Source organism: Mus musculus, chromosome X, assembly GCF_000001635.26.
Source record: "Mus musculus strain C57BL/6J chromosome X, GRCm38.p6 C57BL/6J".
NCBI lineage: Eukaryota > Metazoa > Chordata > Mammalia > Rodentia > Muridae > Mus > Mus musculus.
Window position 1 is genome coordinate 162,009,039 of NC_000086.7, and position 12,488 is coordinate 162,021,526.

A 12,488-nucleotide genomic window follows, 5' to 3' on the forward strand; every position below is an offset into this window, starting at 1 on the left:
GAGGCAGTGGAGATGGGGTACGAAGAGAAAGAGAGGGGTTAGAAAAGGTGTGATAAGAAAAAGGGGCTTTCAGTTCGAGGACATGTGACCAATCGGAGGTCCCTGGAAGCTGGTTTTTACTTGGAATGAAGTGTGAGGGTGCACATTTTGGCTGAAAGAGAAGGGCCTTAGCTGGACAGGGTGAGCAGGGGAGAGGGAAGGTCGGTGTCTCTACCATTTGTGTATCTCATGCTCCCTGGACAGAGAGCATATAGAGCCAAAAATGGGGGGGGGTTATCCTTGTTATGGAGCACCAGGAGAAATACTTGCCTGGTGTCTGAACCATCAGCCTTCCCACAAAGACAGAGAGTTGACAAGATTTTAAACAGAAATTCCTGGCTAAGCCCGTCCTATTCTGCACATGCCCTTGACTTTCAACTCCATGCACCTGTGAGCCTCCACCTGCAGGGGAATTTTCGAGCCTACTTGGGGCACAGACGCTGCAAACTTCACATTTCTAGATGCATTCCTCAACCAGCAAGATACAGATTATGAATGAGCACACATCTTCTAGACTCTCTGGGAAAGAAATCACAAATGTGTGTTCTACTCAGCAGGGACCTCAGCAAGACTGTGAGGCCCAGGTGCCCATGCTGGGAATGTACTCAGTTTTTTCTGAAACCTTGAAAAGAGGGTGTCAGAGTAGATGGCTCTAGGAAGCTTCCCTGGCCTGCAAACGAGGTAATAACACAAATCTCCTGAAATCGGAGCTTGAGGGACAAGTTCATGATCTTAACCTGCCTCCAGCTCTATCTTTCCTTCCTTGTTGTGAAATGGGCTAAGCCCCAGATGGCCCAGGGATGGCTGGTCTTCTACAGGAGTCAGGCACCAGAGGCCTCAGGAGCCAGGCTGAGCAAGAAGCCCTCCCAACTGCAGCTGGCTCTGCAGTTCTCCCTTCCTGTGGATGTGCTGGGAACAGCTTCCCTTTTGTTTTCCCCTCTGATCCCCATCTGCTCAGCAACTGCCCAAATTCAATTCAGGCGTTGGGTGCCCCCAGCCTCTTGTCAGGCATTGTCTCTTAGGAATCACTCCAATCCCCCAAAACAAAGGCTCTCCGATCTGAATAAACCCTCTGACATCAGCCTGGCAGGTCAGGAAGCTGAGCAGGGCAGTCCCCTAGCCGCCTCTTTTAAACCCTTTGCTTTGCTTTTGCTGGCCTTTGTTGAACTCTCCTATGCAGCACCCCTCCCAACCCCCATCTTCATCACCACACAAGTTGGTTCAGCAGAGTGGCTGAAGCTACCTCCATTTCCAAGGTCCCTGTAACCTTTCTTTCTTAAAGTTCATCTGCATCCTTTGAAAGAAATTACTGCGTCAAAGGGGTCTGGCTTTTGCTAAGTGAATCCCATCAAGGGGAACATCAGACAAGACTCTTTTTGTTATTTGTCTGAAATAGACTGGGAAGGGTGGTACTGAGTATTCTTCAGCCGTATTATTTCTAATTCACTTAGTTTTTTCTTCACGCAAGGAGATCTTGTCTTCTTCTAGGTGTAGATTTGCCCTTGTTAAAGCCTGTAATTACAGCCATTGCGCTGTTCTTTGTTCATAGAATCAAATGTAAAGATAAAGGCCCCCTCTCCTTATGCTGTATCTCATGGTGGTAAACTAGCCAGTTTTTTTTTTTTTTTTTTTTTTTTTTGGTTCCAAAGCTTGAAGAGAACAGGCAAAATGGCTCCTGAAAACTCCACTTCAAAGTCAATGCCACAAGCATGCTTGAGAGAAGAGACAAACACATCCCGTTTCTTCTTGTTGTGGGTCTTTCTTGGACATGACAAATTCTCTGCTTTGCTTTCTACCTGGCAAGTCCTCGATGCTATTTCAAGAAATTTATGACTCACAATTAGGTTTGTCTTATCATTTGATCACCTTCTGGAAAACCAGGCTCAAAGGTCACGTAAACTTTCCTTCCTGGAAAACATAAGCTCATCAAGCACCAAAGAAGCTACCATGATCTCCAAGTATCTTTTGGTAATAATAAGAAAAACAGTTTACAAAGGAACATTGTGCAAGGTTTTCTGCATTGAGTGTGTTGCTTGGAGCACACACTCACGTGAAGTTTGCTACTTGCAAGACAGCCATTCAGTGGGTGGCAAGAATGAGACAAACCTTTCTCACATGGAAACATACTTCCTAGTCTCCTTTTCCTCTTCAAGAGAGAGAGAGAGAGAGAGAGAGAGAGAGAGAGAGAGAGAGAGAAGCAAATTATCAAATTCTTTGAACCTTACCACAAGAAACAGAAGGAAAATTGTGGTTGCCCCAAGTTAGCCCATTATCGGAACAATATAAAGAGCTCAGAAATAACTCACAAATCTGATGCTGTTTAAGACAAAACAAATCTTCCAGAACTTTTCCTTTCACTGTATATACAATGCTGACATAGTGAAGATGACCAGGAACATTATTACTGAGGAATAAGCTTGCTCAAGGAAAGAATACTTTCAAAGCATACATATATCTGAATGCAAACTTCTAAACCTCATTATTAGATGCAGAGGAGCCCTGCCAAAAGAATGAAGGGCAAACTTGACCAAGTAAAGTAGAAGAATGACGTTAAATGTACTTTCCCCCTATGTTTTAGAAAAAGGAAACAAGTCAGTAGTTGCTTCTGACATTATACAATCAAGAGTCACCACTCAACAGTGTCCCTAAAACTAAATAAGTGTTGCTCCACATCTGAAGCTCTCGATCAATAAACTAATCTTGAAATGTCAAGATTAGAATGGACCTCACAAGCACCTTGTTAGGAATTATCAATCAAGGAGGGTTGCCTCTTGAATATATTGGAGATAATCAATAATCTCTGGTATGGAGATTTTTCTAGTCATTACCATTATGAGGGAAGGGCATCTTCAACTGGTGTAGTGGGTATATCTACAAGTGCCATATGGCCTGGACCAAATCCCATGGACCAAATCACTGTCCAACCCATAGTATTCATAATATTCTACCAGAAAGAGATCATGAGCCTTGCTTTTATAGGAAAAGGGAGATCACAAGGAATCAATAGAATTTCCCAAGATCAAAGACAATGGTAACTCAACCTTTATCCTGTATTTCTATGAATCACATTATTGATTCTTTAAGGTACACTGGAATGTTGTCTTAGGAGGAATTTGCTTCAAAGTTAATCCTGGTGTGAAGAGTCAATGCAACTAGTTTCCAGCATGGGCATCTGAGGCTCAATCCTACCAGGGAATCCAGTAAGACAATAACACAAGACAAAGCCATTCTACCTGAGGACCAAGGAATCTAAGGTACTGATATTCTAACTTAGGTCCTTCAGTGTGTAAAAATGGTTCCTAAAAACACTAACTTCAAATGCTTTTAGCCTACTCTGCTTGCAGACTAGGATAAAGCCTTTAGACAGAAAACTTGGCTACTTGAAGTATTGAGCACTGTCTAAGTATGTTCTGGGAGGTCCAACAAGGTAGATAAACACCCCTTGCTTTTTTTTCTCCTCAAGCTCCAAAGCTCTCAAAATGAATCGTGTCTAGGTAGTTATTTAGTTCACGAATCAAAACAAAAACAAAAAACTGGAGCTTGTGGAAATTGTTGGAAATAATTTTCTAAACAGTTGCCTTTATGTTTATAATGTTCATTCAACTGAATTCTAGGCCTCCAAACAGCTTTGGCCAACTGTCTCTCATGAAGCCACTGGTCCTGGAGAGTTGCCCATTATGGAGCTGCTAGCACCATATCTATGCTTAGTATTTCTCCCTTTGAAGTGATTGTTGATTTACCAGATCTGGTCCTTCTCCAAAAAGGGCAGATGGAGCGTCTCAAAAAATCCACCAAAGTCCTCTATTTATGCTGGATATTGAGGTGCAGGGCGAATAAGAATTACCACGGGATTCCCAGAAGAGAAAGACAATGTCACCTTCTAGAAGTTGATATCTCAAGAACAACTAGGTATTTTGTCTCATTGGCTAGAAAATCTCATGGAGAGGCATTCTTTCATGTTCTGTCATAAGAACAATTTTGTGCTCAGGAAGTCAACTGATGGTCCCAGTTCTGGGAATTCCATCCAAAGCCCCATCAGCTACTAATGCAGGGATTCTCAACCTGTCAGTCTTGACCCCTTTGGGGGGTCACATATCAGACATTTACATTATGATCTATAACAGTAGCAAAATTATAGTTCCAAAGTAGCAAAGAAACACTTTTATGGTTGGGGGGGTCACCACAACATGAGGAACTATATTAAAAGGTCTCAGCATTAGGAAGGTTAAGAACCACTGTGCTAAGGCATTATTAATCCACTCTGAAAAAAGTGTATCAACATAAGGGTACACACACACACACACACACACAGAGAGAGAGAGAGAGAGAGAGAGAGAGAGAGAGAGAGAGAGAGAGAGAGCTTTTAGGTTATACAGTCTAAAGAAGGCCCTTACGTCCTTCAGTAGGTACAAGAACTCACCATCAAAGTGAGAAAACAGTAAAATATTACTCACAGACTCTTAATTGGTTTTGTAATTAATTCTGATAAGTTCTGACAAGACTTTTGCCAGAAAAATGCAAGTTACTGGGAAAGGAATGGAGAAAGGAAAGCAGCATTGTATTGTCTACACTATTGGGCATTTTGTATTTATGTCATGTTCTCTTTGAAACAGCCTTCGGCGTGGACATCACGCTACAGTGTATGCTACAATAAGGAGAGTGAAGAAACCATAGGGACTGCTGAAGGTCACAGCACTCAAGAGGTTGCACCAGGATGCAAACCCAGTTCACTAGACCCAAAGTAGTGCCTGCGACTACCAAGCTGGTTCATCTACTAAGCAATCAGTCTGTACCATGTGCTCAGTATTTGAGGTGAAGACCCATGCCTTTAAATAACAGCAAGGTACCTTACAAAAAATATAATTGCTGCTGTTAAGAACTGCACACACTGACGAAGACTCTGCATGAAACTGATGTAAATGGCCTTCACTTTCCAGTGAGCTCTTGCCTTTCCCTATGTCTCTGGTAACCCTTGCATTCTGCTTCTGGGCATGAGTAACCTGACAGAAACTTCATGCATCTTTTTTAATTAAATGATAGTTGCTACACATGGGCTTGACCTAGGCTTCCCCACACATATGTAGGAGATGTGCAGCTTGGTCTTCATGTGGGTCCTGAACAACTGGAGCAGGGGCTATCCCAAAAGCTCTAGCCTGTCTGTAGGATATGTTCCCCTAACTGGGCAGCTTTGTTTGGCCTCAGTGGAAGAGGATGTGCTTAACCCCGCAGAGACTTGATGTGCCATGGTTGGGGGGATACCCAGAGGGGCCCCCACTCACTCAGAGGAGAAGGGGAGGGGAAATGGGAGAAGGATTGTGGGAAGGGGTGACTGGGGGGCACGTAAAGTGAATAAGTAAAAATAACAATAATAAAAAATTTAATAAGTGATAGTTGTTCATTATGGAAAATTACATGTATGTCATTGGTAGGTACCACTCTGCAAGCTCAATGCACACCATAATGATGAATCTGGTATTTCCACATTAAAGGTGCCATGTGGAGTGTACTGTGTGCCATTTATGTTATTCTTCCTCATGCAGTCTAGGTGAGTGTTGTTGTTATCATTTCATGGATGAAGAAACAGAGGCTCAGGGAACCTACAGAGCCCAAGTTGCTGTTCATTGAGAAACAAAGTTAGGATTTGAACTCAGGTTAGCAATTCATTTTCCCCAGACCCATTCTCTGGCCTAAGCTCTCCTACCACAATGTGGGCATCTCATGGAAGATGCAAGTTTTCACCCTCAGCTCAAAGATCTTTTGTATAGGAAGTATCAGGGTTCTGTCTCAAGTTTAGAACCCACTCTGTCTTCAAAAAGGAGGAAGGCTTCAAAATACATAGTGAGGGGAGGTTTCTGTTGAATCCAGAGCAAACTTTTGGTGCCATTGTCTGCACTGCTACTGAATTCTGTTATTAAGCTTTCTGGGGGTCTGCCACCTGCCTCCCACTCTTTTCTTCAAGGGCAGGTGCTACATCATGCATCTATGTTTTCTAGAGCTCAGCTCTGGTGCTGCCTGCCATATTTTCAAGACTGAAGAAATGTGGGTCAGTGGATTGATTCATTTACATAGAAATTGCTTCCTTCTTCCTCTCCTAATTGAACCCAGAGCAAAGCAGCCTTCCCAAATTCCAGAGCCAATTCATGCTACCAATTATCAAGACACTTGGAGTTAAATTCTTAAATATTTAGGACTTTTTGCTTTAAAGCAGCTGCTAAATCTTTGGAAGGCAGTCATTTTCTCGTATCACATTCTCAGAGACTTTTAGCTCTCCACACTCTCCCTGCCTAGGTCTTGCTGGTTTGTGCATCACAGCACAGATGTTCAAGGGAGCCCACTGGTTTCATCAACAAATATGTATTATGTAAATTATAGATTCCAGCTCCTGGAGATTCAGAGATGTAAGGAAATGAATCAGGGGCTGAAGAGATGGCTCAATTGCTAAGAAGACTTGGTGCTCTGCCAGCACAGCAGAGTTTACTACACAGAACCTATGTCAGGTAACTCACAACCACCTGTATCTAGTCCCAGGAGGTATTAAGTCCCCTTCTGACCTTCTTTGGCAGCTGCACTCATGTGCACATTACTGCTCCCCCATGCATACAGACAAACACACACATACTTCCTATTAAAATGTTAAATGAATCAGGTCCCTGAAAAATGTACAGTTCAGAAAGATGGACAGACACTGATGTAAGTGTCACACTTTGAATGTGTAATGACAAAGGACTAGAGGACTGTGAGAATAAGAAATTTCACTGCCTGGGGAGGGTCAGGGCAATGCTCTCTAGGGAAGCTCAGTGAGCAATTAGAAGGATGTTGAGGTACTAAGGAAGTGAGGTGGCCCTGAGAGTGTCTAAGCTCAAGCAGATACTTGAAAGGAGATAGGAGTAGCTGGGACCCAAAACTATGGGAGGGCAGTAGAAAGGCTACTAGAGGCATAGGCAGGATAGCCAAGATGCCTTCAGAAGCATGCCTGGGATCCTCTGTGAATGTGACTGGGTGATGGGGAGAAGGAAGGAAGGAGGAAGTAGCCTGAAAAGGTCACTCAGCCTGGATGGTGTATGAGTCTGAATGAAGTTGAGAGAGGGGACAGTGAGACAACCCAGCAAATAAAGGACTATGCCTTACAAATCTAATAATCCTCAGAACCCACAAAAAGGTGGATGGAGAGAGCCCATTCCACAAAGTTATCTTCTGTCTGACCTCTGCTCATAAACCATGGCATATGCACACCCATATACACACATAATATATACAACGAACACACAACACCAATAATAATTACTAAAATAATCACGTCAAGAGAGGAAAGGAAGCCATTTTGAGTATACCTATAGAAGAAGATGGAGGCTTGGACCACAGAGATTGTAGTCAGGGCACAGGGAAGGAGACGATTGAAGGATGCCTGCCAAGTAATAGGTTAGATGTGGGTGTGAGGGAGAGAGAGCGAGAGGGCTGGGGTTAGGTTCCTATGATCTACCTGTGAATGCCAGGAGCAGTGGTTACAGAAGGTGCTAAGCTGCTGAATAAAATAGGAATGTCAAAGAAAGTAAGTATGGGTTTGAAATCACAGTGAGGGGAGTGGAGAGACTCTTAAGGGAGGAGAACTGGTCTCCCTAAGGAGAAGAGGTGTAAATGATGAGCATATGGGAGCAAAGGAGTTAAAGGAGCTTAGGCAGTGTGGACGCTGTACACAGAGAGCACTGCTAGCAGGAAGAAGGATATTCTAAAGCATTTGTTTTCACTGCGTGACAATTGACCCACACAGCACCAGTGAACGGAGTTCACTCCTGATCTGGGTTGGAAAAACAGAGGAAGCCAACATGAATCCAGACAGCCCTGCAGGTGCTAGCCTTGCACTTACCTGAGAGCTAGTCTATTAATGAAATAATTAGCTCCACTCAGGGGGAGCTTATGAGCTTGAGTGGAGAGTCCGCAGCAAGTGAAGCATCTTAGGGTTTTTTTACTCTCTGTGGCTCAAAAGCAGAGGAAGGGGAAAATAAGTCCTCTTGGCTGTCACAGAAGGGCCAAACACCAGGCAGCAACAAGTCCATGCAAACAGAGTCAAAGCGAAGTGAAAGACATACATCAACAGAGGCACCAAAGTGAAAAACAAACAGCCAATGAAAGAGAACAGGCTGCAGCAGGGTTTAGTTGACTTCTCTGCCAAGGACGCCACGGCTTCATTGCAAACATGAGGCCTCCTAAGAACAAAACTTCAAATCCCTCTCCAGGGATCAGCTGAACCCTGAATGTCCCTTCATGCTTTTTAAGAGCTACAGAAAACTGATTTCCCTGGATTTTTTTTTTTTTTTTTTTGGTTTGGTTTGGTTTGGTTTTTATGTTTTGAAAATGTGCAAAATGGCGAGAGTTGAATAAACAAGTCCCTGTGGACTCTGGACGCCTCAGTCTCGTTCCTGTTTTGTGCTGTTGTCTGTACTGCGAGTGTAGAAGGAGAGCAAATTTCCCCCCGAGAAAAACAACATGTCAGCTCTCTCTGCCAGTTTCAGTGACACTAAAGGCATTGCAGCGTGAGCCAATGGGAGGCAACTGAAGCGTGCGTACTCCTGAGCATCCTGAGCAGGAACCAAATCATTTGCTGCACCTGCCATCCCCTTGTTTCGTGTTTGATCACTCTTTGTATACGTGCATGTGCCTTCCTCTTTTCATATACATGTGCACACACTGACATCTTACTAGCAATTTTTTTTTAGCTCTTTGACACATAATAAAGGCATCTGTTCCCAGATAAATCAGGCCTGCTGTTCAAAGTGTTTTCCCTAGAAACTATGACGGCTTCTAATTAAATAACTCAACAAGCAGCAGGAAAGGATAATGTGAAAATTGGAGCAGCATTTCAGCTTACATTGCACCCTTTCCGACAAACAGCCTGCAGTAGCTGATGGACTTCAGAAAAAGCATGCTTTGATACTTTCCCACTGTTGATGTGCTTGGAAAGAAAGTGAGCGAAGGAAGCATGGGTGGAGAGAGGAAGGAAGGAAGGAAGAGAGGAAGGAAGGAAGGAAGGGAGGGAGGGAGGGAGGAAGGAAGGAAGGAAGGAAGGAAGGAAGGAAGGAAGGAAGGAAGGAGGAAGTCCCAACTACTGAAGTGTGAATTCCAGATGAAAGTTGATCAGGGATGAGGTGAGGCTATATGTTGGGTAGCAAAATTGTTACTATGGAAGTGGCAGGGAGTGATACCGTGACATGCTCACAGGGTGGGCAAGGAAGCAGTGGGAGAGAGGAGAGTGGGGCTGGATACCAGAGCCCTTTAGGTGCCTTTATTCAGCCCTAGCTGTTCTTCAGAGAGCAGAGACACTGCTGAAGTTCTTGCTCTTCCAACTCTACAACACTGCTAGGTTAGCTCTAATGATTTTGTCACTCTACCTATGATGACATTTTGCAGATGGACAGAACTGAAGATAGTGAAGATAGGAAAGAAAAGCTCTTATCTCCCTCACTCCCTTTCCCTGGAGGGAGCCACCAATAAGTGATTAAACTGGAGATTGATTGCAAGGGTGGGCAAGTTCAAGCCTCACCCTCATGAGCTATAGATGATCTAGCTGACTCCTGCATTAGCCCTGGCTTCCTACAATCTTCCCATGGTTCCAGAGTGGTCTGGTAAAGATGCATGCATGGCACACATTTGTCTTCTTCCTGGCCTACCACGGGTCAATTTTACAGTCAACACCCATGTTCCCGCCATGATGTGATGGGTACCCCCGGCTCCTCACCTCTACTCCATCGCCTCCGGCAGCTTGCCCCTGGCTTACCGCTCTTCATCTTCCTTTGCTGTTCCTATAACTCACCAAGCACTTTTTGCCTCAAGACCTTTGCCCTTGCTCTTCTGTATGTCTGGAATGCTCTCTCCCAGACAGCCTCACAGGACTGGCTTCTGAGTCATTTGGTCTCTGTCACTTAGAAAATGTCACTTAGGCCGTATTTAGCACCTCCCCATGACATTGTATTGTTTATCTTCCAAACACCCGTCCTTCTCTTAGCTTTCCTAAATCTTTCATAGGCTTTATTTTGCATTGTCTCACTCCCAGAATGGCATGTCAAGTTCAGATGGACTGAGCCCCTGTCCGCTGTGCTTCCTGCCACTTCTTTAACATCTAGAACAACAGCAGCCACACAAAAAGATACTCAACAGACAGTACTCATGCTGAGTCAAACAATCCAGAGAGGAGGGCTGGGAAGAGCACAAGGAGATGCCTTAAAGTGGGCACCTTGTAAGTGACATTACTGAAGCTCTCCGTCTCAGGCCTACCACTTCCCAGTTATATAGAAAGCAAGCAGTCACCATTCCCTGGACGTTGCTTAGCTAGCACTCTGGTGTTAGTGACAGAGTACTTTGCTTAGAAAGAACGATAATGGAAAATGACAAAGCTGGAACATTCTAAGGAGACCATGTATTTATAAATATCTGAAAGATGAAGCATTCTCAGAGGAATATGTATTTATAGGGGTTTATTTGAAGTATGCATGTTTTAATTTTTTTCACTTCCTTTGAACCCAGACGTTCTACCTAGAAGCCACATAATCAAAATCTATGCAGAAGAATAAACACTCTCAGAGATAGCTGGTTTCTTAGAGAAGAGTTATGAGCTACCAGGAAGTCTCTCCATGAGTAAGCTCTGAATAGCTGTCACCAAAACCAAACCAGACTAGGGAGCTCTACGACTATTTCTCATGTGAACCCAGCCCACTTCTTCATGCATACTTGTGCATCTGAGGATCAGAAGCATGCTAAGAAAAAAAACCTCCCTCCTTCTGTGGCTTTAGTTGCTTAAAGGCCGGGTTATATAACAATGCTAGTCAAGAAGGGAGAAGCCATGTAAGAAGCTGGAGCACCTCACCAGAAGGCAATTTGTGAGTCCAAAGGCTTGTCACAGTGGCACTGGCTAGTCACACTTAGTATTGTCCTGGACAGTATGGGATATTTAGCAACATCCCTGGCTTCTCTCTCCTAGATGGCCTCTGTCTGCAATGGTGTCCATCAAAAAATGTCTCTAGACAGTCCTGCATGTCCCCTGCTGGTGGAAGCAGGGCCACCCCTTCCCAAGCCTGCCATAGAGAAAGCCACCAGAAACAAGAGGAAACAGAACAAGTCACCAAGCTCCAGTTAGTTAATCGGCGGCTCAGATGGAGAGTGGAAAGGAAGAACTCAAGAGCAGAAGCTCAGAGAGGAAGAACAAGTCCCAAGCCCCTACCAGCAATATCAAGCTCAGCTTGCAGATAAGCTAGCTCAGTGGGTGGAGTGGACTACACCAAGAATCTCTCATAATTATGGGTCTCTTTGAAGGACTCAGGGCATTTATAAGCAGGCCAAAGGGGCAGTAAAGCCTATTAAAAAGGGAGTGTCTTGTGGTTTCTCAGATATCTTATCAAACTGACTTTATAATAAAGTCAAAGGGGGGGGGGTCGGTAATGCCTCAGTGTTCTTTTCCTTAAATATAAAGACTAACAAAACTTCCTGTCAGCATACAAGCAGCTTGGGATCAATTCATCCCAACCCCAGAGTAGTTTTGCACAAAAAGGAAAAGGGGGGTTTGTCATACAGATGACAACTCAAAGTGAAAGAAGAGCCAGCACTATAGATCGAAAGAAGCGAAGAAAGTTTCCAGCCAGCAGGTTTGACACAGTTCTTGGCACTGACCAGCTCTCTTGAGATGCCAAGAAGGGGCTGACCTAGGGCCGCTGGCAGGGCCCTTTCTTCATTTATTCTGGAGGAGCCCAGTCACTCTGAGAAAAGTTAAGTGCTGTGTTCATCGCACAACAGAAACCACAGCAGAGCCTCCTCCATTGATGTGCTTAATAAAGCCTAAGTAAATAAACCAAGATGTCTTGAGAAAATAAAAGTCTTCACACCTCTGTACCTTCTTTATTAGAGACTCCACCTTAGCAGTAACCCACCAAGCTCTGATCTAACCTCAGAAACAAGCCCAGCAGGGTGAGCTGGTCAGAGAAGGCCAACTTGGAAACATCTTCCAACTTTTGGCTCCTAAAAGGAAAACGGATGATCGCTGTGCTCCGGATGGGTTTGGTCCAGGACAGCTTATGGAAAAAGCTGTATTTCATGCGCTGTTTTCTGTGACCTTTCTTCATTTTCCTGTCCCATTCATCCTCAGCTTCACTTTATGTTCTTTATTTTACTTCATGTGCGTTGATGTTTTGCCTGCATGTATGTCTGTGTGAAGGTGTCCCATATTGGAATGACAGACAGTTGTGAGCTGCTGAGTGGCTGCTGGGCATTGAACCCAGGTCCTCTGGAAGAACAGTCAGTGCTCTTAACCACTGAGCCATCTCTTCAGCTCCTCTCCCCTTCACTATTAAGTAAGGTTGGAGACCTCATGTGACATACTCACATATTTTTGAACAACAACATCAACTTCATAGGACATGTACTGTATGCAGGCTCAAAGTACTTTACATAGATTAGCTCACTGA

General features: G+C 44.1%; 1 protein-coding gene across 3 annotated transcripts in view; it reads right to left on the reverse strand.

Moving 5' to 3' along the window:
* Nhs (NHS actin remodeling regulator) overlaps positions 1 to 12,488 on the reverse strand; it is a 326,152-nt gene that overhangs the window by 175,749 nt on the left and 137,915 nt on the right. The window contains exon 1 of one of the 3 annotated variants that reach the window (XM_011247800.1): positions 9,773 to 12,281. The exons of the other annotated variants lie outside the window; for them this stretch is intronic. Within the exon in view, the coding sequence (XP_011246102.1) occupies positions 9,773 to 9,821 (49 nt within the window). The 5' untranslated portion in view covers positions 9,822 to 12,281. Of the gene's footprint in view, positions 1 to 9,772; positions 12,282 to 12,488 lie in introns of those variants that run through there. 3 annotated transcript variants of the gene reach the window in all.